We start from the raw sequence: 26,066 nt of genomic DNA, 5'->3' as shown, positions 1-26,066 counted from the left end.
CCAGCCAGGCCTAGGGACCCTACCTGTGAACTAATTCCGTGAGCCAGGCCTCTAGCCGATAAGTAACATACTAACAAAAATTTTGAGACTGAAAAAAAAGTTTACAATTGATGTAAATAGCTGATTCCAACATCTTTTATTTATCAAGGGGAAAGGTATCATTTGGAATTACTAAATCATATAATTAAAAATGGATATAGTTAAAGTATAAAGGTATACGTTAAGGTATACAACTTTGAATTGCTTCCATAGCTTGATTATTGTAAATAATGTTTAAATGAACCTAGTGGAGGGGGGGCATATATTCTTTGGAATTAGTGTTTTGGATTTTTCAGATATGTATACCCAGAAGTGGAATTGCTGGGTCATAGACAGTTCCATTTTTTTAATTTTTTGAGGAACCTCCATACCACAGTGGCTGCACTAATCTACATTCCCACCAACAGTGCACCAGAAGGGATACCTTTCCTCCACATTCTTACCAACACTTGTTATTTGTTGACTTATTAATGACTAGAGGCCCAATGTACAAAATTTGTGCATTCAGTGGGGGGTCCGTCTGCCTGGCCTGCCCCCTCTTGCAGTCCAGGAGCCCTCAGGCCTAAGCAGTCAGACATCCTAGGCTCTGCTGCAGAAGCAGGAATGGCTCTGCCACCACCGCTGCACTCACCAGCTGTGAGCCCAGCTTCTAGCTGAGCAGCGCTCCCCCTGTGGGAGCGCACTGACCACCAGGGGCAGCTCCTGTGTTGAGTGTCTGCCCCTTGGTAGTCAGTGCGCATCAGAGTGACCAGTCATTCCGCCATTGGGCCAAAATCGGCTCTCCGACATCCCCTGAGGGGTACTGAATTGTGAGAGGGTGCAGGCCAGGCCAAGGGACCCTATCGGTGCACAATCAGGGCTGGGTAGGGCTCCAGGACATGTCTGGCCTGTCTCGCTCAGTCTGGATTAGCCAGACCCCAGCAGCAAGCAAAACTACCAGTCGGAGTATCTGCCCCCTGGTGATCAGTGCATATCAGAGCAACTGGTTGACCAGTCGACTGTCTGCCCCCTGGTGGTCAGTGCACATCATAGCAAGCGGTTGAGCAACTTTAGCATGTCATTAACCTATTACGCTTTGATTGGCTGAACGGCCAACCAGACAACCAGACACTTAGCATATTAGGCTTTTATTATATAGGACTAGAGGCCCAGTGCATGATTGAATCATGCACGTGTAGGGTCCCCTACACGCTTTCGCTTTCGATCACGGGGGAGCTGGGTGCCTGTCCGCTGGTGCACCAGGCCTTTCAGAAGCCTCTGGCGTGGCGGAGGCTTCTGAAAGGCCTGGTGCCTGAGCGGACAGGCACCCAGCTCCCACGATTTTGCTTTTGATCACTGGTGCACCAGGCCTTTCAGAAGCCTCCAGCGCGGCGGAGTCTTCTGAAAGGCCTGGTGCCGGAGCGAACAGGCACCCAGCTCCCCCGCTTTTGATGGTCCGCGGTGGGACGTGAGCTCGCTGCCCCAGAGGCCCCTTCTGTGCCGCAGCACAGCTATGGCGCAGACGCTGAGCTCGAGCCACCGCTGGCGACGCGAGCTTAGTGTCCCGCGGGCCCAATCGGCCACCCTGGCCACCCCGAGTCCTGCCCCCCACCGCGCCTCCTGGCCAATCGCGGGCATAGCAAAGGTACGGTCAATTTGCATATTTGTCTATTATTAGGTAGGATAGCCATTCTGACAGGTGTGAAGAGATATCTCACTGTGGTTTTAATTTCCATTTCTCTGATAATTAATGACATTGAGCATCTTTTCATATGTCTATTGGCCATTTGTATGTCCTCTTTGAAGAAGTGTTTATTAAAAACTATAATAATTTAGAAGACAATTGTGGACATTAGTTCAATGACCTTTAGGTAGCAAAGAAGTTCATATTTTACAAACAATATCCAAAAAAAATAGTCCTAAAGGAGACATTGATAAATTCAATTTCTACTTGTCAAAAGACACTATAAAAAAGTATATAAACACAAACCACAGAGCTGGAAAAAAATTTTCAACACATGCTATTGATCAAAATGCAGTTTAGAAAAGAATTTTATAAAGAATTTTTATAATTCAATCAGAAAAAGAAGACAACTCAAAAGAAAATTGGGGGGGGGGGGGAGGGAGTATTTGAACAAGATTTTTAAAAAGAGGAAATCCAACTGGCCAAGAAGTATGTTATAAAAGTGCTCCATCTCACTAATCGTCAGAAAAATGCAAATTAAAATGTAAAAAAAAAAAGTAAAACAGTGAATCCCAACTTATTGGTACAAATGTATAATACGTTTAACAATTCCAAGAACTGGAAAGGATGAAAACAATGGGAACATTAATTCTCTGAAAGTGCGAGTTGAGTATAGTTTGGCATTATTGAAAAGTTGAAGGTATACATAATCCATGAACCAGAAAATTCTCTCATTGGTATATATCCTAGAGAAATCCTTACATATGCACACCAGGACAAACAACATACACACCCACAGAGTGTTGTTCATAACAGTCCTAAAGTGAAACAGCTCAAATTGCCATCAAGAATAAAAACTTTATGACATATTTCTAAAAGGGTATGCTGCACAGCAGTGGAAACAAACATGTTAATGTAGCATGTAGCAGCATAGACCAAACAATAAGCAATGTTGAACAAAACAGGTAAGACACAAATATACATACATATGATTTAATTTATGTAATTTTTTAAGAATAGGAACCAATAATTCACCATCATTCTGGGTGATAAAAGTAGAGAGAGAAATCAAATAAATTATTAACACACAAATAAATCTAGTGGACACCTCTGAGGGGTGAATAAGAGTGTTCTAACTGGAAAGAGCCCAGGTGGGGGTTGGGGTGGGGGTGATGATTGGGTGCTGAGAATATTCTATTTTATGACTGGGTAGTGCTTACACAGGGTTAACTTTATAATTATTCATCACATCATATCAGGTTTTCATATATTCAGTGGTCTCTCTGTCTGTCATGGTGTTTTTATTTGCTAGTTAGTGTTGAGCTTCCTTGAGCATGGAGGTGCTGGCTGGACAAGTGCAAACCCGCCTAGGTGTATGGGCCTCATGCACTCACCAGACTCCTTGCTCCTGCACCCAGGTGGGTGCATGGGGCAGAGGTCAGCTACAGTCATTGGCTGGGTGGCTGTGGGTGGTCAAGACCCCTGTACCTGAAGGTGGGGGAGGAGGGGAAAGGGACAGGAGGTAAGACCAATTAGGAACCCAAGGCTCCAAGCTTACAGTGCATGTTAATTATCCTATCAGACTCATTTACAAACCACAAATTTAAAGGCAAATTTTTTAATAATTTCAACATGATGACCACACAGCATTAAAATCACAAGTGCTGCCTGGCCAGCGTGGCTCAGTGGTTTAACGTCGACCTATAAACCAGGAGGTTATGGTTCAATTCCACGTCAGGGAACATGCCCAGGTTGTGGGCTCGATCCCCAGTAAGGGGTGTGCAGGAGGCAGCCAATCAATGATTCTCTCTCCCTCTCCCTCTCCCTTTCTCTCTGCTATCAATAAAAACATTTTTTTTTTTAAATCACAAGTGCTGAGTCCCTACTGAAAGTGGAGTCCTGTGTGACCACAGGGTCGCACACCCATGAAGCCAGCTCCCACACCATACTATATGTTTTCTACACCTTTTAGCATGCATATAATATTGTGTAAGTGAGGTGTAAGTACAGAAGAGAACAAACAAATCATGCTTCTATTTCCTCTGCAAGTACCTGAGCAGAAGGGACGTGAGAAGATCTGAAGTGATTGTGCCATTCCTATTTTAAATTGGCCATCAGACGAAACTTATTTACCAAACTGTTCATATATATGAATGCAGATTTGTGTGTTTAAAGGCTGTTTTATAAATTAAGTATGTGTAATTAAGATCATGGGCAATTAATTCCACTTCCTGCTAAGCAATTTGACATAATCATCCTTGGCTAAATCTTGAACCTCCTACTATCTGATAATAGTTCCTCCCTATCCATTCACTTGTAATTGGGAGGAACAAGTACCGTGTTTGGTACATTTTTTTTAGATCTAATAAAAGTAGATACAAATAGATTAAGTTGTCTAACATATGACTTCATTCAGATTTCAGAAAGAAAATGGGTTTAAAAAACAACAACACACAAGTAGGTGCTATGTTGCCCTGATTTAATTCTCTCACAGTATTTCTGAAAAGCAGATACAAATATCACATTCCTATAAAAGGTCACTGAGGTTAGGAAGGATAAATATCCTAACCAAGGTCATAACAGCTAAAAAGTGGATTATAGTACTATCTGACTACAAACTACTTTTATGACCTTTCTTTGCTACCATTTTTTCCTTCTTTTCTTTAAACATTTATTGTCCATTTACTATGTAGCAAGCATTATCACAGAAATGAGTGACCAAGGTCCCAGGAAGCCCAAAATCCAAGGCTGTGTTATCAGTATAGTAACACATGGCTAGGAGTACTAGAAATGTGGCTAGTATGAATGGAGACGTGCTGCAAGTTACATAACACACTAGATTTTCAAAGATTTATAAGAAAACAGATATAAAATGCTACTAGTAATTTTTCATATTAATTACATATGAAATAACAAATGGTATATATAATAAGTTAAATAAAAATGCGATTAAAATGTATTTCTTCTGTTTTTCTTTACTTATTTAATGTGGCTATTAGAAAATATTAATTTATAAATGTGTCTCACATTTTATTTCTGTTGTATATCACTAGTGTCCTCACCATCTTGCTTCAGGACATATAAATGAATTACCTACCTGTAATTTAAAAATGTATATTCCAGAATTATTTTGAAAAAGAAATACCTATAAACCAGTATGGAATGTATCTTCCTGCCACCATTAATATTTACTGACTAAATTCAATCTGTCCTGAAATTTTAGGAATCAGCTTAACTAAAATTAGCTAAACCCTATTGGTTTTCCTTTTCCTGATAGAGTGCATAATGAACAGAGAACTGCCTGGATTCAAGATGCAGGTATTCTTGTAATAGATTGAAAACAGCTTTTTTACATCTTACAACTATCTCTTAGAGATTTGCTGAACACTTTTAATATAGCAATCATTTCTCTCAGCATGATAAATTTTGATTGTTTAGAATTTGTTACATTAAATATAGTTTTCACATTTTTCTAAAGATGAGGCAGGATGTGTTTTCAGACAATAAAATACTTGTGTTTTTATGAAATGTCTATTAACATAAGCAGTGGGGAGCTTTACAAGAAATCTATCTTTTCTATTATATTGTTAAATACTGCAAAAGCAATATAAACTAAATTATAATTCAGTATAAAGGCTAACACTCTAAAATTGTTACAGGATGTAATTAGATTATCAATAAGCTTGTAAGATTAATTGAAAATGTAAGTCTAAAAAATATCACCAAATTTAGATGGTAGAGAATCAGATGGACCCAAACTCTCAAAAACAAATTTACACTACTCTTTAGTTCATTTTTTGGTACATTGTATGTATTTATGTACACACAAAAAAACAACAAAACAAACTCATTCTATAAGCTCATCTTTTATTGAATCATTGTATTTTATCTTGAAATATAGCCTTAAAATACCTCAATTTTATAGTTAAGAAGGAAAATATTTACAGATACATATAAGACAATATAAAGATAAAGTAGTACAATAAAAATAGAACAAAAACTCAGAATGAGAAGCCTGATCATTGTAAGACTTGAGCTAGTTGCCAACTTTTGGATATTTAGTTTCTCCATTGTAGAATTTGGGGGGATAGGTGACCATAAAATTAAAAGGGCAAATGGAGACAATCTAAATGTACACAAAGCAAGCAACATGCCCCCCCCGCCCCCCGCTTCTCCAGCAGTTGTGAAACAGTGGATTCCTGCATTAAGCTAAATGTATTTAGAATTTTATTATTTTTAAAATCTGTTTTCCACTTCCAAAATGAGTTGAGCATCCATCCCTCTCTCCCCTTTCTTCCTTCAGCTGTATTCACATGGTGTCAGAAGGAGGAACAAAGAACATGCCTTTTTTTCTTCCCTGATAATGAGTAGTATGGACTGAATTGTGTCCCCCCAAATTTATAGTATATGAAAGCCTTATCCCCCCATGGGATGGTATTTGGAGATGGGGCCTTTGGGCAATAATTAGGTTTAGATGAGGTCATAAGGTGGGGTCCTCATGATGGGATTAATGCACTTCTAAGATCAGATCTCTCTCTCTCCCCCCATCTCTGTCTCTCTCTCCATGCTCTGATGAAAATCCATGTGACAAGGTGGCTAGGTGCAAGCCAAGAAAAGAGCTCTCATCAGAACCCATTCATGCTGACACCCTGATCTTAGACTTACAGCCTCCAGATTGTGAGAAAATATTTTTGATGTTTAAGCCACCAGTGTCTACGGTGTTGTTTTTGGCAACCCAAGCTGACTAATTTACTGAATAACCCCTGATAGTATAGGCAGGTGAAGAAGCTGAAGAGTTGCTACATTGGTACATGGGGGAGAATTCTCTGTCAATGGGAGAAAATAATGGACATTTATGTCCAATTAATGAAATGAACTTAATCTATTAGAGTTGAAATGAAAAAAATTTTTAATTTGTACAATCACTAGATTTTTAAGAATATTTAAAATGTTTTTCAATTATAATTGACATTTCATATTACTTTGTATTAGTTTCAGGTGTACAGCATAGTGGTTAGATAATCATGCACTTTATGAAGTGTTCCCCCTGATATTTCCAGTATCCAACAAGCAGTATACATAGTTATTATAATACTAGAGACCTGGTGCATGAAAATTTGTGCACTGGAGGGGGGTCCCTCAGCCCAGCCTGCCCCTCCACAGTCCGGGAGCCCTCAGGGGATGTCCTACTGACGACTTAGGCCTGCTCTCCACGGGGAGCAGGCCTAAGCCACAGTCTGGCCTCCCTCTGCGGGAGGCAACCCGCTGATCAGGGGAAGGTGCCGCCCCCATCATCCCTTCGCTGCTGCTGCCACTGCCGCCCCTGCAGCTGTGTGGCCTGAGCCCCAGGCCTCCCAGCACTGCCATGGCTGCCTGCCCTTGGCCCTCACAGCCACTGGGGCTCATGGCTGCCTGAGCCCCGGGTCTTGCAGCCACTGCAGCTTTGTCCAGAAGGACATCCGGAAGACATCTGCTCTAATTAGCATATTACCCCTTTATTAGTATAGATTGTTGACCATATTTCCTATGTAGTACTTTATATCTCCATGACTATTTTGTAACTATCAATCTGTACTTCTCAATTCCTTCACCTTTTTCACCCAGTCCCCCAACTCCCCACCCTTCTGGCAACCATTATTCTGTTCTTTGTATCTATGAGTCTATTCTGTTCTGTTTACTTGTATTGTTCTTTAGATTTCATTTATAGTGAAATCGTATGGTATTTGTCTTTCTCTAACTGAATTATTTCACTTAGAATAGTATCTTCTCTAGGTCAATTCATGCTATTGCAAATGATAAGATTTCATTATTTTTTATAGCTAAGTAATGTTCCATTGCATATATATATATATATATATATATATATATATATATATATATATATAACCACTTTTTTATCCAATCGTCTAATTATGGGCACTCAGATTATTTTCATAGCTTGACTAATGTAAATAAAGTTGCAATGAACATACAGGTGCATATATTGCATATATTCTTTCAAATTAGTGTTCAGGTTTCTTTAAATACATACCCAGATGTGGAAGCGCTGAGTCATAAGGCAATTCCATTTTTTATTTTTTAGAAACCTTTAAACTCTTTTCCATTGTGGCTGCACTAATCTGCATTCCCACCAACAGTGCATGAGGGTTCCCTTTTCTCCACATCCTTGCCAACATTTGTCATTTATGGATTTATTGATGATAGCCATTCTGACAGGTGTGAGGTGATATCTCACTACAGTTTTAATTTCCATTTCTCTAATGATTATTAATGTTGAGCATCTTTTCATATATCTATTGGCCACCTGTATGTACTGTTTGGAGGAGTGTCTATTCAGATCCTTCGCCCATTTTTTAATTTGATTGTTTGGCTTTTTTTGTGTTGGGTTATATGACTTCTTTATAAATTTTAGATATTAACCCTTTATCAGAAGTATCATTAAAAAATATGTTCTGCCATTCTCTGGGTTGACTTTTCATTTTGTTGATGGTTTCCTTTGCTGTGCATAAACGTTTTAATTTGATGTACTTCCGTTGGTTTGTTTTTCCTGTTGTTCCCTTGCCTGAAGTGATATATCAGCTATGAGAAATGTTTGAGATTTTACTGCCTATGATTTCTTCTCAGTTTTCTGGTTTCGAGTTTTAAATTTAAGTCTTTAATCCATTTTGAGTTTATTCTGTTATATAGTGTAAGAAACTTGTCTAGTTTCTTTTTATGCATGTATCTGGGTGGTGTTTTTGGTGGTGGTGGTGGTGGTGGTGGTGGTGGTGGTGGTGGTGGTGGTGTGTGTGTGTGTGTTGCAGTTATCCCAACACCATGTATTGAATAGACTATCTTTACCCCATTGTATGTTCTTGCCTTCTTTGTCAAATATTGACCATGTAGATGGGGGTTTATTTCTGGGCTCTCTAATCTGTTCCATTGATCTATATGTCTGTTTTTATGCCAGTACCATGCTGTTTGGATTACTATAACCTTGTAGTGTACTTTGGTTACCAGGTAGTGTGATTCCTCCAGCTTTGTTCTCAAGATTGCTAAGGTCATTCGGAGTCTTTGGGGTTTCATATAAATTTTTGGATTATTTGTTCTAGTTCTGTGAAATAATCATTGGTATTTTCATAGTAATTGCATTGAATCTATAGATTTCTTTGGTTAGTAGGTAGTTGATAGGTAGGTGGATAGATAGATAGATAGATAGATGATGAAAATGTTTTACTATTTTTTTCTTACCTAGGAAAATTCTAGGCTACCAGGAATAGATATGAGCCGAAAAAAAAAAAAAAAAAAAACATTAAAAAGAGCACTAAACCCCTCTAGAATCAGACTTTCTTAAATGTTCTGGTTTTATTATTTTTATGATTTCTTGCCAGTTCAGTCAAGTTTTTAAAGTTATCTTTTAATATTTAACCAGCTTTTTTAGGTGTTCTGCAACCCAGAATTCTTTCCTTACATGGTTGTTCACCATATTTTCAGAAACACACACACACACACAAACACACACACACACACACACACACACACACACACACACACACACCCCTGTATTTTTTCAGCTGTCGTTTTCACTCAAAATTAAAACAGTATATTTGAGTTCCATGGATGAAAATATGTATTCTAACAAATTAAATAACCTTTCTTATTGAACAGAAAAATAAATATGAAACTTTTATACCACTCTTTGAGAAAATAAAATAGCAGAATGTTCATTCATCCAACACTTGGCACTCCTTATGTGCCAAGAATGAGTCTGGGACTAAAGGGTCTGGTGGCAAAAATAATCAAAACTATTAGAATTCATGGAAATTACATTCTAGCAGGAGGAGGCTGACTAAACCAGAAAAGTAAAATAGACAATATGTCCTGATGCCTTAAATGTTAGAGATCCAAATAAAGCAGGTGAGGCACATGGGGCTGGGAGGTATGGTTGCTACTGTGACAGGCTGTTCAGGGATGTCCTCATTGATATGGAGGCATTTGGATAAAGCCTAGAAGTAGTGAAGTGATGCCTGTGACATCTCAGGGAAAGAGCTTTACAGACAAAGAGAACAAGAAGTAAAAAGTTCCTGAATTGGACATATTAGTTTTGAAGTGCTTATTGAAAGTCCATACAGAAATGCTGATCAAGCAGTTGAATGTGAGCTGAAGTTCAAGAGAATAACCAACCGGGAGATATAAATTTGAAGTCATCAGAATATAAATGGTACTTAAAGCTGTGAATGAATACAATTACTAAGGGAATGAGTATAGCTAGAGAAGAAATTCAAAAATTGATTGCCATGTCTCTTATGAACATTAGGGGCCCCAAGACTCCCAATGAGAGTTGTTTTTGTTTTGTTTTTAATTATTGGTTTAGGGGTGAACTGGTTGAATAGTGGTGCTCTACAAAGTGAAACTTTAAAAAATATTTCAAAAGTGTCTGGGCCACAACTATCAGAGAATAAATATAGTATGGTGGAAGGAAAAGAGACCAGGGAATTGAGAAGCCAATGAGTAAGAGAGCTTATTTATTTGGATATCAAAATCACAAAGTTATTACAAGACTAGTGCTAGAGAAAGTTGAAAAGATCTGGGGACTAAAATTTTTAAGATATAAGAGAACAGATACAAATCAATAGATGACTGTAAGAAGGAGAGGTAATGAAGGATATCATTTGATGACATGAGATTCAAAGCCAGGAGTTTTAAGGAAAAGGAAGGGAGAATGGTCTGAAAATGGTATGAGGAATAAAGAGGTAACACCCACCCTCATCTCCAATGCCAAAGCTGTGAGGCATAGGAGAGAAGACTATCACCACTCTGGAGAGCAGCAAAGGAAGAAATATCCTCATAGTTGGGAGCAGAGCCCAGATCTCTGTTAGACCATAAGGATGAAGGGAACACTTAGAAGAGAGTAAAGACTTTGAATTTTTGCTAGTTCCTGGTTATGAGTTCAGGGAGAACAGTCATGGGGGTCAGGAATGGGAAGGGTATAGGATGAGGTCAGGAAAAAAGACATACAGAATTATATCAAGAGTGGGGTTTTGATGATAAGAGGTGACCTGACATCCCAGGTGTCTTGTGGAGATTGACGTGTGACAGAATTAAAGGACATACTTAAAGAGATTCATCCCAAGGGTCTCAAGGCTGTGAACTTGAAAAGTAAGAACAGGTAAAAAATCTTGCCGAGACCAAAGTCCATGGACTTATCTTCTTCTCTCTGATCCTTAATTATGTAAGAGAGTTTTTAATATCTGAGAAGAAGCCATACAGGAAAAATAAAATTTTCTAACCTTTACATCCCTTTTGTTGAGGGCAGTTTCATTCTTTTCTTGAGGTTTACAGATGATGAAAGTAAAGTCCAAAAAATTAAAGGGACCTGCACCAGGACACAAGGAGAGTTCGTCCTTATGTAGAGCAATGTGGACTTCTTTGACACATCTGCCTTCACTCAGAGCTTACTTTAGAAAAAGTCTGTTAAAGCATTTATGCCATGCACCTATTTCCTTAGAACAGAAATGGGCAACCTTCTTTCTGCCAAGGGCCATTTGGATATTTACAATATCATTAGCAGGCCATACAAAAAGACCAACTTAAAAATTAGCCTGCTATATTTGGACAAACATTTAATTAACTCACCCTTAATGCCTTGGCAGGGCCAGGCCAAATGATTTCTTGGGTCTTATATGGCCCATGGGCCAGACATTCCCCACCCCTACTTTAGAACCATAAAGATGGGGAGAAAGTTTTCAAATTACTGGTAGAAGGGGCACTTGAGTAATACAAGTTAAAGAGTGAGCTACCAAGTTTATTGAAATAGGAGGGTAAACAGGCAGATTCAAGGTCTGGAACACAATGCTTACCATAACAATGGCAAAAACAGCTGAATCCTGGGAAAGCCACAGTGATTGTGTTTATACAATAACAATAAACCTCACTTCCTGAGTTTAAGCTGTGATAATGTAAGTCAGTGTTGTAATGACGTGTGTCTTGTGCTACTGGTAATGTTCCCTTTAGGGTAGGTTCAAAACTAGATCACCAACACCAGGTTTTTTAAGTTACTATGCTTTATAGTTTATATCTAGGGAATTACAGCTAATAATCATAACTCAATTTTATTCAACACCAGGATATATGTTACATACTTTATGAGTATTATCTAAAAACTTTGAGGTTTGTATTGTTATTATTCCCTATTGAACTAATAAATTAATGGGTGATTAATTAACTTGTATACATTATATGGAAACTGGCAAAAACTCTAACCTCAATGGAGTAACTAGAATAATTCCAGTGCATTCACTCTTAATCACTATGTTATATTGCTTTAAAAGGCAAGGCTTTAAGCAGTGTAAGATATATACATTTACATATAATGTATAGATTACATATAATGATATATAATGTCGTTTATATATATATAAAACCTTAATATGCAAATAGACCGAATGGCAGAACAACTGAACAACCAAACAACTGGTCGCTATGACATGTGCTGACCACCAGGGGGTGCACGCAGAACATGGCGGACATCGGCAGCAGGTGGCAGAGCTCGGAGCATGGTGGGTGTCAGCCGAGGCAGGATGGTGGAGCAAGTGAGCAGGGGCACCAGACCAAGGCAGGGCGCTGTCATCGGGGCATGCCCCTGGTGGTTTCTGAAAATCCTTTGTTCCTGTGTGCCGCGTTCCCACGTGGTGCTTGCATCTGCTGCCCATGCCAGAGCTGCCGCTCTCACCCGCTGCTGACGCCCAGCGCCAGTCCTGATCGCTCGGCGCCAAAAGCGGGTGTGAGTGGCGGCTGCCAGCCCCGATCGCCCCTGAGGGCTTTTCCACCTTCCCCTGCTCCTGAGGGGCGATCGGGCCGGGAGCTGCCACTTGCACCCACTGCCCACGCTGGCCCTGCTCGCACCTGCTGCTGGCACTGGCCCCAATCGCTCCACGCTGTCAGCGGGTACAAGCAGGGCCGGTGCCATCAGTGCATGGGAGCAGTGGCGACAGGAGTGGGGCTGCTGGTAGACAGGGAACTGGGGGCTGCGGCAGGAGGGGCTGGGCAGGGGCGCTGAGGATGGGCCAAGACTCTCTCCTGTGTCCACTGCAGCCTTGCGGCCCACAGTTCCTTTCAAGGTGCACGAATTCATGCACTGGGCCCCTAGTATTATATATAACTAGAGGCCTGGTGCACGGAGTTTGTACACTCAGGGGGCATCCCTCAGCCCAGCCTGCACCCTCTCACAGTCTGGGAGCGCTTGGGGGATGTCTCACTGACATCTTAGGAACAAGTTCTACAGGTGGGGAGCAGGCCTAAGCTGGCAGTCGGACATCCTTAGCCCTGCCACGGAGGTGGAGAGGCTCCCACCACCGCCGCTGTGCTCGCCAGCTATGAGCCCAACTTCTGGCTGAGCAGCACTCTCTCTATGGGGGCGTACTGTCCACCAGGGGACAGCTCCTGCATTGAGTGGGATCGGGCCGAAACCAGTTCTCCCACATCCCCCGAGTAGTCCTGGATTGTGAGAAGGTGCAGGCCAGGCCACAAGACCCCACCAGTGCATGATCGGGGCCGGGGAGGGATGTGGGAGATTGGCCAGGCAGTGGGGGGGCACAGGAGGGCTCCAGGGCATATCCGGCCCGTCTCACTTAGTCCTGATTGGCCGGATCCCAGCAGCAAGCTATCCTACCAATTAGAACGTCTGCCCCCTGGTGGTCAGTGCACATCATAGCAACTGGTCGACTGTCTGCCCCCTGTTGGTCAGTGCACCTCATAGCGACTGGTTGACCAGTCAAATGTCTGCCCCCTGGTGGTCAGTGCACGTCCTCGCAAGCAATTGAGCATCCTTAGCATATCATTACCATATTACGCTTTTATTGGTTGAACAGTCGGCCAGACAACCAAACATTTAGCATATTAGGCTTTTATTATATAGGATGACATATAAGTCAAATGGACAGAAATAATGACTTTGCCTTAATCCCTACGTTCTAATTTCCTTTCCTTTTTCATTTAGTAAGAATTATTTATTCTAAAAAAGAATTGGGCAATTTTTATTTAAGAGCCAGTAAATTACCAGACATCCCAGAGGAAACCACCAGGTCTACATTCCCTCAAAATTTCAGCTACATCCTATTACTAAGTATGCCTCAGTGACTGTCTCAGACATTCAGTGAAGCTGTAACTTACTAAACAGAGTTCCAATAATAATGTGAAGAAAAAGCCTTGTTGTGCAAATTTTTAGACAATAGCCTTAAAATGAACTAAAAAATTAATAAACACATAAAAATTACTCCTTATTTTTCACCCAAGACACAAAGCCAGGACCACACTAAGGTTATTTAAAAAGCAAATCCACATATTTCACATTTTACTAATAACCTACATAAATAAATTGGTGGTCACAAGCCTTCAGATATTTCTGCCCTTATTTTAAAAATATGTTCCAATTATAAAAGAAGTGGTTTGGCTGAAAACAAGACAAAATAAAACAAAAACCTCACATACCACAAAGCAGTGATGAAATTCCCACTCTTATTTGATTAAAAATACATTTCATTTTAAGGGAAAAAAAGAATAGCTACCCTATAGCATATGGAAATAAAGATTTTTATTGCAATTTTTTTACACTTTCAGCATGTTCAACCTTCCAACTCCCCAGGAAGTTATATGAGTACTAAGAGACATATCATAAAACTAATAATCTGCCCAACAATTTGATTTTAAAGCACATAAACTAAGCTGCATAATATTTTTCATATTTTAATGGTATCTCTGCAGTCTACATAAAATTAGTAAACAAGAACTAAAAGTTAGTGACTGGTCCTATTGTTTAGTATGTTAATATTTATTACTGTTACTAGAGACCTGGTGTACAAAATTCGTGCATGGGGGGGGTGGGGAGGGAGAGTCCCCTCAGCCCAGCCTGCACCCTCTCTAATCTGGAACCCCTTGGGGGATGTCTTACTGCCGGTTTAGGCCCAATCCCTGGTCGCCCCATGCAGCCTGCTTGTTCAGTCATTTGGTCATCCCTCACTTACCCCTCTGCTGACCTGGTTGTAAGCAGCCATCTTGTGAGGGTGTGAGGTCAATTTGCATACTACCTCTTTATTCTATAGGATTATTGTATTTTACTTTCCCCATTTTTTTTTCTTTTAGCAGTTATCATGTTTTAGCCTAATATGCAGAAACAGACACAGAGATACATGAAGAAATATATTCCACTTAAGTGGATTTTCCTTTTAATTTACCTTCACTCATTCATTCATTCATTAAACAAATGTTTATTAATGCCTAATATGAGCCAGTTACTTATCACTGTGATAAGTAGGAGTCTTCAGTTTACATGAAGTTATGGTTCTATTAGTAAATATTTCATCAGAAAATTTTTGCACAGATAGAATTGTTAGCAAATCTCAAAACATATATTGTATGTGACTGCCCATTCTTCCAGCCTTCCACTCATAATTTAACTGGGATTCATTCTCAACACATATTTTAGAAAGGCCTTTATCTTTTCTTTAGCATTAAGCAAACAGTGGTCAAGCCCCTGCAGAGTAAGCTCTGAGTATATGGAAAAATAAGGCTTAAATCAATTTCTACATTCTGATTAAAACCATGAGAATTCCTGAACACCTCAATAAGCTAAGAAATTCCTCCACAAAGGAAAGACACCTGCGATTTATCTGAGATGGACGGTTTTTGAAAACAGAGGCTCCCATCAACCCTTAGGATGATCCTGGATAAATTATAAATGTCATAGAATTAGTAGGACTTTCACTTATGAAGTAGTTAAGGGCTGTAAGTCCCAGCTTTCAGGGTTGTCAGATTTCAAAGTTATTACCTATTAAAACAAATTCATCCATTAGACCTATGCTTTATGAGGAATTTTTTACAGAATTTACTCCTTCACATATGCATTCAATTCTAGACTCAATTGAGACCCATACATTATTCTATTACCTCAGGGCCTCAAATTATCTGATCAAGCCTTAAAATAATTTAAGCTATGGAGCAATATAATATCTATCCTATATAATCCTATATAATAAAAGCCTAATATGCTGTGTCCAGTCAACCAGTCAGCTATTCAACCAATCAAAGTGTAATATGCTAATGATATGCTAAGGCCACTCAACCGCTCGCTATAACGTGCACTGACCACCAGGGGACAGATGCTCCAACTGGTAGGTTAGCTTGCTGCTGGGGTCCGGCTGATTGGGGACTGAGTTAAACAGGCCGGACACACCCTGGAGCCCTCCCACAGTCCCTCCCTGGCTGGCCAACCTCCTGCATCTTTCCCCAGCCCCAATCGTGCACCTGTGAAGTCCCTTGGCCTGGCCTGGGCCCTCTCGCATCCAGGACCCCTTGGGGATGTCGGAGAGTTGGTTTCATCTCGATCCCACAGGCCGAGAGACCCCACTGGTGCACAAATTCATGCACCAGGCCTCTAGTAAAGGATAATAAGCAAATCGATCAAACGGCGGAACAACCGGGGAGCAGGCCTAAGCTGGCAATTGGACATCCCCCGAGGGCAAAGGCTGGGCTGAGGGACCCCCCTGCTCCCAGTGCATGAATGTCATGCACCGGGCCTCTAGACTAGTATATATATAAAAGCCTAAGCAACCAAATGACTGAACAACCGAATGACCGAACTGAACAACAAACAACTGGTCGACCAGTCGACCGGTCGCTATGATGCGCACTGACCACCAGGGGGTAGACACTCAATGCAGGAGCTGCCCCCTGGTGGTCAGTGCGCTCCCACAGCCAACCTCCCATGGTCCCTTCCCCTGGCCGGCTGGCCCCGATGGCCCTGATCAGGGCCGGGCAACCTGCCGTGGCCCCTCCCCCAGGACAATTTCCCATGGCCCCGATTGGCCCCAATCACCAACGAGGCCAAGGGACCCCACCGATGGACGGATCTGTGCACCAAGCCTCTAGTAGAAAATATTAATCTGTTGTATCTGTTTAAGATTCTAATATTATATTAACAAATCTATTAATAAATTGGGGAAAATTGGCTAGATTAATGAAAATGTGTTTCATGAGCCTCCACTTGATGCTGGAATTCCTTCTATAATAATCCAAACAAATAAAGGCTGGTAAATTTGTAGTGGAGTGAGAAAATTTTATACAAAAGTGACTTGATAACCCAAGGAGGAACTTATTTGGAAATTTTTCAAACATTTCTTCCAAATTTAATCAAAGTCCCACTCTACATGAAGAGTTTTTTCTTAATGACAGCCTGTAGCTTAAGTACATGAGTCATAAGTTTAAAAGAAGGAAAAGTACAAAACAGTTTCTTTGCATCAATAGCCCCTAGGTCTTCAAGTAGCTCACCAAGTTCCAAAGAGTATTCTCAATCACATTTAAGGAATTTTAAAGAATCATCTATATTTTCTTTTAAAGAATTATGTAGTTTAAAAATACATAACTTAACTATTGGGAAACTTTAAAATTTATAAAAATGTGTCCTTATAATTTCCTAACAGTTTCAAAATTCATACTCATCAAAAAGTCCAATTTCTGAAGTTGGAAAAAGGAGCTAATAAATTATTAGTAGCTATTTCTGAAATCTCTTTTTGACACAATATTTGAAAAGAAATAGAAATGAAATGACTGTTCACTTTGCATTTTAAATGAATGCAAAATAATGAAAATCACTGCTACCGACACTTATCCAATGAGACTCACCACTGTCTTTCGGAAGCCACGCGGAAGAGCGGGCCCTGAGTGCTGAGGACAAGCCAAGTTTGATGATGGGGAAGGTGTGTGAGTCCAACATTCTGTTTTTAAAACATAAAGGTAGAGTTCTGAGTTATTTAATAGTCCCTGTTTAGAAATGCAAACTTTCAAGAGGAATCTTTAATCTCGGAAAGAAAACTACTTGTCCCCTATCAACACAGACAGCAGCTATTGTACCCTCAGTGCCCTACAGTCAAGGGCACATTGTAGACCATCTCTAAATATTTATTATTGAGTGAATACAAAGTAATACCAAATTTTGATGGCTCTGAGCATGAATAACAAATAGTAACATTTAGTTCTGAACAAAAAAGTTTAATAAAAATCAGAAAAATGAGCATGTATCATATCGATTTCTTCTCTATTTTACAAAAAAATTTTAAGTAATGTGTTTTTCTGTCATGACTTGGAGAGCTTCAACCAAGTCAGAAAAATTTAAAAACAGATATTATGCAAGAAACATTAGAAAATGTAAATGAGCAAAAGGAAGAAAATTAAAATTATCCTTAATTTACCACTCTAATATCTATAATAACAAAAGCATAACATGCTAATTAGACCAGACAGCCGAACAAGCTTCCGGACATCCTTCCAGATGAAGCCGGGGCTGCGAGGGCCGAGGCAAGCCACTGAGGCTGCAAGGGCAGAGCTCCTTGCACAAAATCCATGCATTGGGCCTCTAGTTTTAGTAATAATTGCAAACACTTAAGTGCTTCCTACTGACCAGACACTATACTAAGCACTTTATGTGTCTTATCATATTTAATCCTCATAAAAAGCCTTTGGGTATTTACTATAATTATACCCATTTTAAAAGTGAACAAACTTAAGACATTTATCGGCTAAGTAGCATGCAGTTCATATTATCTCAGCTAGAAATGGGTGGAGCCAGTATATGAATTCAGGCAGTGTGTAGGACTTCAAGAATTAAGCTTCTTATTACTACTTTATACTGCCAACTATTTGTTGTGATTAGAATGTGAAATATATGCCATATCTTTTCTATGTTTATGTGTACATAACTTTTTAACTTATTTTTACACTTTTTATCATGAAATATCTTTCCTTGTTAATGTGAAAAGATGCACATTGTTATTTTGGCCCATTATATAACACTAGAGGCCTGGTGCATGAAATTCATGCATGGGAGAGGGCCTCAACCCGGCCTGCATCCTCTCCAATGTGGGACACTGGCTCCTAACCGCTCACCTGCCTGCCTGCCTGATCACCCCTAACCCCTCTGCCTGCCAGTGTGATCGCCCCTAACTGCTTCCCTGCTAGCCTAATAGCCCCTAACCGCCTTTGTCTTGGCCCCCGCACCCAGGACCCGGCTTCCCTCCCTCTGGCCAACAGCAGGCATCCAGGACCCGAGCCAGCTCACCTGGGCCGGCCACAGGCACCCGGACCCCCAGCGGCTCAGCTCCGGCCAGCCACAGGTACCCAGAACCACTGGCTGCTTCTCCCAGGCTGGCCGCAGATGCAGGCACACAGGACGGGGGGGGGGGGGGGGGGGGGGGGGGGGGGGGGGGGGGCTTCGCTCAGGCCCGGCTTTGTCAGGAAGGACGTTCTGAGGATGTCTGGTCTAATTAGCTTATTACCCTTTTATTAGTATAGATTTCACTGCATGGATTTAACATATTGATGGTTTTATTAATCTTCTTTTGCTGGGCATTTGGGTTGTTTCAATTTTTGTTGTTGTTTGTAAACAAGGATAAAAGTCTTTGAGTATTCATATCTATGTACCTGTCCAATTATTTTGTTATTATAAATGCCTAGAAATGAAATGGTTAATTCACATGTCATATACATGTTAAAGGATTTTAAAACATTTTTTCCCATCAAAGAATAGGGCCTGTGAGGGAAGAGAGTGTAACTGTCCTGTTCAGAGTTTTACATTAGGCATATAGTTGGCATTCATTAAATAGTAAATAAATGGCTGATTTATAAGACCCATTAGTCTAGTCATCATTCATGTGGTCACACTCACGCAGGTAAAGATCTGAAGTACCCCTAATATAACAAAGTCATATTGCCAAGGGAAAATATAAGAAGTCGAATAAGTAAGTATTCAGGCAATTTTGTACAACTCCATTTGAGATTCTAGAATTTATTTGTATGCCACCAAGTACTTGGCCAAGATAAACTGATTAGTCATAGTTTGCTTTGCTTTCTTCTATCTGATCCATGGTTAAAGGTTTTTTAAAACCCTGAGCCAAAACTCCAAATTAGAACCACTAATTGCATGTTTAAAAAAATTATTCCCTGTTAATGAAAGATTCTAAAGGTGGACCATAATTCATCCTCTTAAGCAAAATATTTTACAAACATTAAAGTGAAATGACAGAGTTGTGGGCTCAATCCCCAGTGTGGGACTTGCAAGAGACATCTGAACAATGATTCTCTCTCATCATTGATATTTCTATCTCTCTCTCCCTCTCCCTTCCTCTCTGAAATCAATAAAAATATATTTTAAAAATGTAGCTGTCATACTTCCAAATGCATCAGATATTATCAACTAAAAAATCCTCTTTAATAAATGAGTGAATAGCAAATGAATTTTCTTGGTGGAAAATCAACCTTTAGAATATACTCCCATTTATCATTATTGTCATAAAAAGAGTATGTTAATGTATGATATTAATCTTTGAAGTTAAAATTCAAAACTACATTAAAGAATTTCACTTCCTTGAACTTAAATTTTAAAAAAGCAGAAGTATTGCCTTAACCAGTTTGGCTCAGTGGATAGAGCATCGGCCTGTGGACTGAAGGGTCCCAGGTTCGATTCTGGTCAAGGGCATGTACCTTGGTTGCAGGCACATCCTCAGTAGGGGGTGTGCAGGAGACAGCTGATCGATACTTCTCTCTCATCAATGTTTCTGACTCTCTGTCGCTCTCCCTTCCTCTCCATAAAAAAATCAGTAAAATATATTTTTTTAAAAAAGCAGAAGTATTTAATTTTGTTTTCCCTCTGCAAGTCAGACATAGATAATTTGGGGAAAAGGAAATAAATCATACATTTATAAGATTCTATCCTATTTCTTTATATCCAAAGAAATTTCTTTCATTGGACCAATATTTTTATGTCCTACCTAACATGTTAAAAAAATAGTATTTTCAAGGCATTTTCAGGGGAATTGTAAGTAGTTTACATACAACTGCTCTCACAGGGTCCGTTTGTCTTGAACAGGAACTTTTTTTTTTTACCCTCAACCCTGGGCACTAGATTTTTGTTGTTTTGTTTTTGTTTTACATCTTTATTGCTGAAAGCATTACAGATGTCCCTCTTTTGTCCCCATTACCCTTTCTAGCCCACACCCATCCCAGGCCTTCACCACACTATTGTCTGTGTCCATGGGCTATGCACATATGCATACAAGTTCTTTGGATAATCTCTTCCCACCCACCCCCACCTTCCCTCTGAGTTTCAGTGGTCTGTTCCATGCTTCTATGTCTCTGGACTTAGTTGGTTCATCATCTTATTTTGGTCTTTAGATTCCACATATGACTGAGATCAAGCCAAACTTGTCTTTCTCTGACTGGCTTATTTCACTTAGCATAATATTCTCCAGGTCTCACCATGCTATCCCAAAGGGTAAGAGATGCTTCTTTTTTACCACTGTATAGTATTCCCTGGTGTAAATGTACCACAGCTTTTGAGTGTCACAAACAGTTGGTCAATTGATGTTAATTAGTCCTAGAGCCTATCCCTGCACTGTTAACAATCCCACCTGACTTCCTGACTAATGCCATTTTCCTTTCTGTTGCTAAGTTTCCTTATCTTGATTATGTGGAAAACTATCTATAATAATAAAAGCATAATATGCTAATTAGACCGGACATCCTTCCGGACAATTTTTCAGATGAAGCCGGGGCTGCAAGGGAAGCCCAAGTCCTGGGTGCCTGCTGGCAGCCGGAGGGAAGCCCGGGTCCTGGGTGCCAGAAGGAAGCTGGTGCCGGAAGCCGGGGGAAGGAAGGCCTACTCTTACATGAATTTCATGCATCGGGCCTCTAGTATTTCAATAAAAATTTCAGTGTAATGACATTTTGTCTGTCTATTTAAGCAAAGATTTTTTAAAACCCTGAGCTATATTGTCCCAAAACAATTATTTGTCTTTCCTTCTGCATTTCCATCACACGTCTAATATTAACAAAATGACGCTAACTGCTAAGGTAGAAAACAAGCTACTGTCATAAGGTAGCTAGAAATCTAGATGGATTTAAGTTCAGGCATATGTGCCCCAGGCTGTCATTGGAAGTACAACCTGGGGCACATATGCCTGAAATTAAATTCTTAATTCCATAGGGGTTGATCTTCCTCATTAAGCAAGACATGTTTTCATTAAAAATAGGGCATTTGGTGTAGAGAGACCTTTATCTTCTATCAGTTACAGAAAAAAAAATAATTATTTGGTAGATATTCAACTTTCTTAAGAAAGACATATTGGAAAAACATTATAAATGAACACATTTATTGTTAACAAGTGTCCACTTGTCCCTAAGTCATTATTCTTCTTCCTTGGATTACTGGCCCCAAATACTAGTAAATATACTGAAAATAGTGAGTTTTCAAATTAGTTAATGTTTCTAGTTATTAAAATCTTACTTGAAATTCTAAACTATATTTTTAATCCTCATCTGAGGTTATGTTTTTCATTGATTTTTAGGGAGAGAGAGAAACATCAATGTGAGAGAGAACATCAATCAGTTGCCTCCTGTATGCACCCTACCAGGGATCGAACCTGTATGAGATGACACTCCAACCAACTAAGCCACACCAGCTAGTCTGAAGTTCTAAACTATTTGGTTAAATTGCTATATTAACTCTCTTTGAACAGTTACCACTTGCTAGACCAACCTGGGCCTTGAGTTAAATTAAGTAAAGGCAGAAAGGAAATTTTTATAAATCAGTACATTTCCAGTAGAACCATTTCTGTTCCTTTGCAATTAATATCTTATCATGGACAAAACCAAACCCTCAGTATTAAAGCTCTACATATATTCCACTCTTCCAAATTTGAGTATCTTATTATGCATTAACCAAGAGGACGGTTACTTCTCAACAAGGATCTTCTAGGATTAAGCACAGTTTGCAGCAATAAATATTGGAAGATCAATGATATTCTGTATTGCCATGGCAACATTTTCTCAAATTTCTCTTAGTTATGACTGTGCTAATTACTCCACATTTCTGATCATGTCATAATAATAATGTAAAACAAGGCTCTGAAAAAAAAAATACATTTTAACAGAGCAGTATTTACGTTCTACAAGTATAAATGTTCCTACAAAATGTGCCAAAAGGCCTTTAGAAGGTCTATCTGTAGCTTTAGGGCGAATAATTATATACATGGTTATAAAATTATGTTGAAGAGGATGATGATATTTAGTGGGATTATTTAGCAAAGTAACTGACCCATCTCCCTACTCCTTTGGAAAGCGGAAGCAATACTCAAAATGTCTGCCTTCTAACTGGGTTTTGTAGGATCAGATTAACCTTCTGTTAGAAAAAAGAATAACTTGAAATTATTAAATTAAAAAAGAAAAAGTTATAACTTAACTCTGTTCCATAATTGTTGCAGATGAGCTATTAAAACCCCAAACTTCTGTAATATTATCATAAAATATGGCATTTTTCTCAAGAAAACCACAAATTGGATTTGAGCTTATGCACTGTAAAACCCAGATGGTTTGCTTAGCTATTCACACATCCTCCAGTTCAAAAGTTAATTGAACTAAAAAATAAAATTTTGATAATTGATATGCTTTGAGGGACTCAAGCAGAAGGATAAATTAGCCTCATGCATGGGATGTTAATAAACTTGAGAAACCACAAGAATTGGGCAGGAAATATTGGCAAAGTAGAATAAAATTATGTTTTCTATAGGTTAGCTTATTGCACATTACCTGGGCTTTCCATGGTACTTCTGCTTTTCTTTCTCCATTTTCTTACCCACTGATTCAATATTAGTCACTATTTTGCCCAGTTGAACTTGCTCTGGAATTTAAAAAAAAAAAAAAAAAAAGCTTTGCGGTAATTGTATACCATTTGTTTTCAAGTTGTAAGTGCATTTTTTCAAATTAAATTGCAAATCACAGATTTTTTTTTAATAACAAGTAGTACAATATTTTTCAAAAAAATTACTAACACAGAGGTGCTCTAAAAACACATTTGAGTGGTTTTTTTCGGCCCATGCTCCTCAGATGTTTTGCAATTACTAAAATTTAGCACTGAGAGCATAGAGTAAATGAACTACATATTTCAGGAAAGAGCAAGCTCCCCGAGAAATGTCTGCAACAGCACAGCAGATCCCAATGGATACAAACAGCCTCGTTTACACATATCAGCATTATTATCATCCCAATCATCATAAGGCTTAGTTTTTATAGGCGAGCCTGATATTTTAAAATAATTTAGCAATCATTAGTTAATGTAAATAGGAACACTGAGTGCTCCAGAAATCCCATCCATTTGATAGGAAGACTAGAATCCGGAAAAGGCAAAGATTCTGCTTTAAAAAAGAAAAATCTAGTCCTTACAGTCCAAAGAGAAAATTACATAAGCATTTCCAAAACACCTATTACTTTCCATTTTGTACAGGCTATGGGACTAACATATAGTTTGAAACATTACAACAAAATCTTGTCATATATCAAGCACCTTCTAGCTGCTAGCCCAGGTCTATTAAAGATAAAATATATGAGATGAAACCCTCTGGTTTAGAATTATTTACAAACTAGTGGTGCCTCAATGCTAACTGACAGAAAAGCACAGTCAACTACATTATATAATTGAGATTGAACACATAGAACATGGAATATAAAAATGTTGGAGAAATGAAGAACAGAAAGTTAATATTTGCTGACTCATAATTTACCAGGGGTGTTAGATAGTATTTCCTATGAATCATCTTACACTTAAGCCTTACAACTGTTTCTGGTTTGTTTGTTTTGTTGTTGAAGTACTATGATGAATCCCTTTTATACATGAGGAAAGCAGATTACTCGTGATATGGTAATTCAAAAGATGCAGAGCCAGGGAACACACCTGCATCTCTTCCCACTTTGTTCTACTGCCCCCAGAGCCATGGAGCCTCAGGTACCTAATGAGGGGAAAAGGATCTTGTCTGCCTTGCTTACTTTTGAGGATAACTATAGAGCTCAAAAGACACCCTTTATTTCAAGATACGTGGTAGGTTGAGAAATGTCATATTAAGGTGAAGTAGAGAAAGAATTTATAAGTTTGAGTCTTAAAAATAGAAATACTTAAAAATAGTTGTCACATGCAAAGTGTGCTGATTGCTGTATCATACTTTATTCTTACCACCACCACCACCCCCTAAATTAGGTACTATTTTTACCTCTCTTTTACAGATGAGGAAACTGAAGCAAAAAACAGAGGTTGACTTTCCCGAGGTTATACATACAGCTAGCCAGTAGGTAGAGTCAATATCCAAACCCAGGCAGACCATTCTGGGAGACTGCATCCCTAATCATAATAATACTCAGTATTCCCAGGGGCCATGGAATCCAGCTTACAACTGAGGTATGTGCCCTTGACCAGAATCGAACCTGTGACCCTTCAGTCCTTGGGCTGATGCTCTATCCACTGAGCCAAACTAGCTAGGGCTTGTACATTTTTACAGTCTCTAGATCATTCATATATTTATACTTTTACTTTTTAAACATATTATGCATACTTATTTTCCATCCTACATCAGAAAATACTAATGTATATGGTCTTTGTAAACCTAGTTTCATTTTGGGGGAGCTGAAAGGTTATGTCTCTCACTCACAGTGGCTGATTTCTTTTTTTATTTTTTCAAATTGTAAACTCACTCCATAGGAATGGAAATTATTTGCAAGCTGGGATTAAGATCTATTTCTCAAGAAATTTTTCCTCCAGGCAGTTAAGAAAACTTTCAACTCATAACAACATTAAACTTATCTCTCACTTAGGGATTTTTGAGATACCAGCAATATGGATTCTGAGCTTGTTTGTGGTTATCCTAATATGTAGAGCCAGGGTCCATAATGTCCAAAACAACTGAACTGATGACCGAACACCAGGCTGCATGCTCAGCAGGCTTGGGTGGGCAGGGACTGGCAAGCGGGCTGAACTGCTGACCTCTCGGTCCCTCCTGGGTCATGAGAGCTGCAGCGACCCAGCACTGACTGCCACCACCAAGGTGGGTTGGGTAAGATGCGATTGATCGGTGGCCCTGCCATCGCCCCACAATTTCCCTGCAGAGAGAGGCCCAGGCCACTGGCCGGGGGGCTCCACAATCGCCCCAAAGAGGCAGGCCCAAGCTACCAGGTGGGCGGGGCCTCCCTCTGCGGGGCAATCAATTGCAGGGCTCCCAGACTGAGAGAGGGCACAGGCCGGGCTGAAGGAACCCTCCCCCCACATTGCATGAATTTCGTGCACCGGGCCTCTAGTCTATATATATAAAACCCTAAGTGACCAGTCAGCCATTTGACCAGTCTCTATGATGTACATTGACTACCAGGGAGCAAACGCTCAATGCAGGAGCTGCCCCCTGGTGGTCAGTGCACTCCCACAGCGGGAGCTCTGCTCAGCTGACTGATGGGCACAAGAAACCAGGCTCACTGCTGGCAAGTGCAGCTGCAGTGGCACAGGCCTCTCCTGCCTCCATGG

The 26,066-nt window shown here is 39.8% G+C and overlaps 1 protein-coding gene across 1 annotated transcript in view; it reads right to left on the bottom strand.

Moving 5' to 3' along the window:
• The window catches only part of IQCM (IQ motif containing M), a gene marked incomplete at both ends in the record, with an annotated part of 278,350 nt that overhangs the window by 197,075 nt on the left and 55,209 nt on the right, over positions 1-26,066 (bottom strand). Inside the window, 2 exons of the mRNA XM_079770258.1 lie at positions 17,360-17,451; positions 23,315-23,405. Coding sequence (XP_079626384.1) covers positions 17,360-17,451; positions 23,315-23,405 — 183 coding nt within the window. The remainder of the gene's footprint in view (positions 1-17,359; positions 17,452-23,314; positions 23,406-26,066) is intronic.

The sequence above is a fragment of the Cnephaeus nilssonii genome (assembly GCF_951640355.1).
Source record: "Cnephaeus nilssonii genome assembly, chromosome: 5".
NCBI classification, from domain to species: Eukaryota; Metazoa; Chordata; class Mammalia; order Chiroptera; family Vespertilionidae; genus Cnephaeus; species Cnephaeus nilssonii.
Note: the sequence above shows the minus strand (reverse complement) of the source record. Positions and strands in the feature narration are given on the sequence as shown.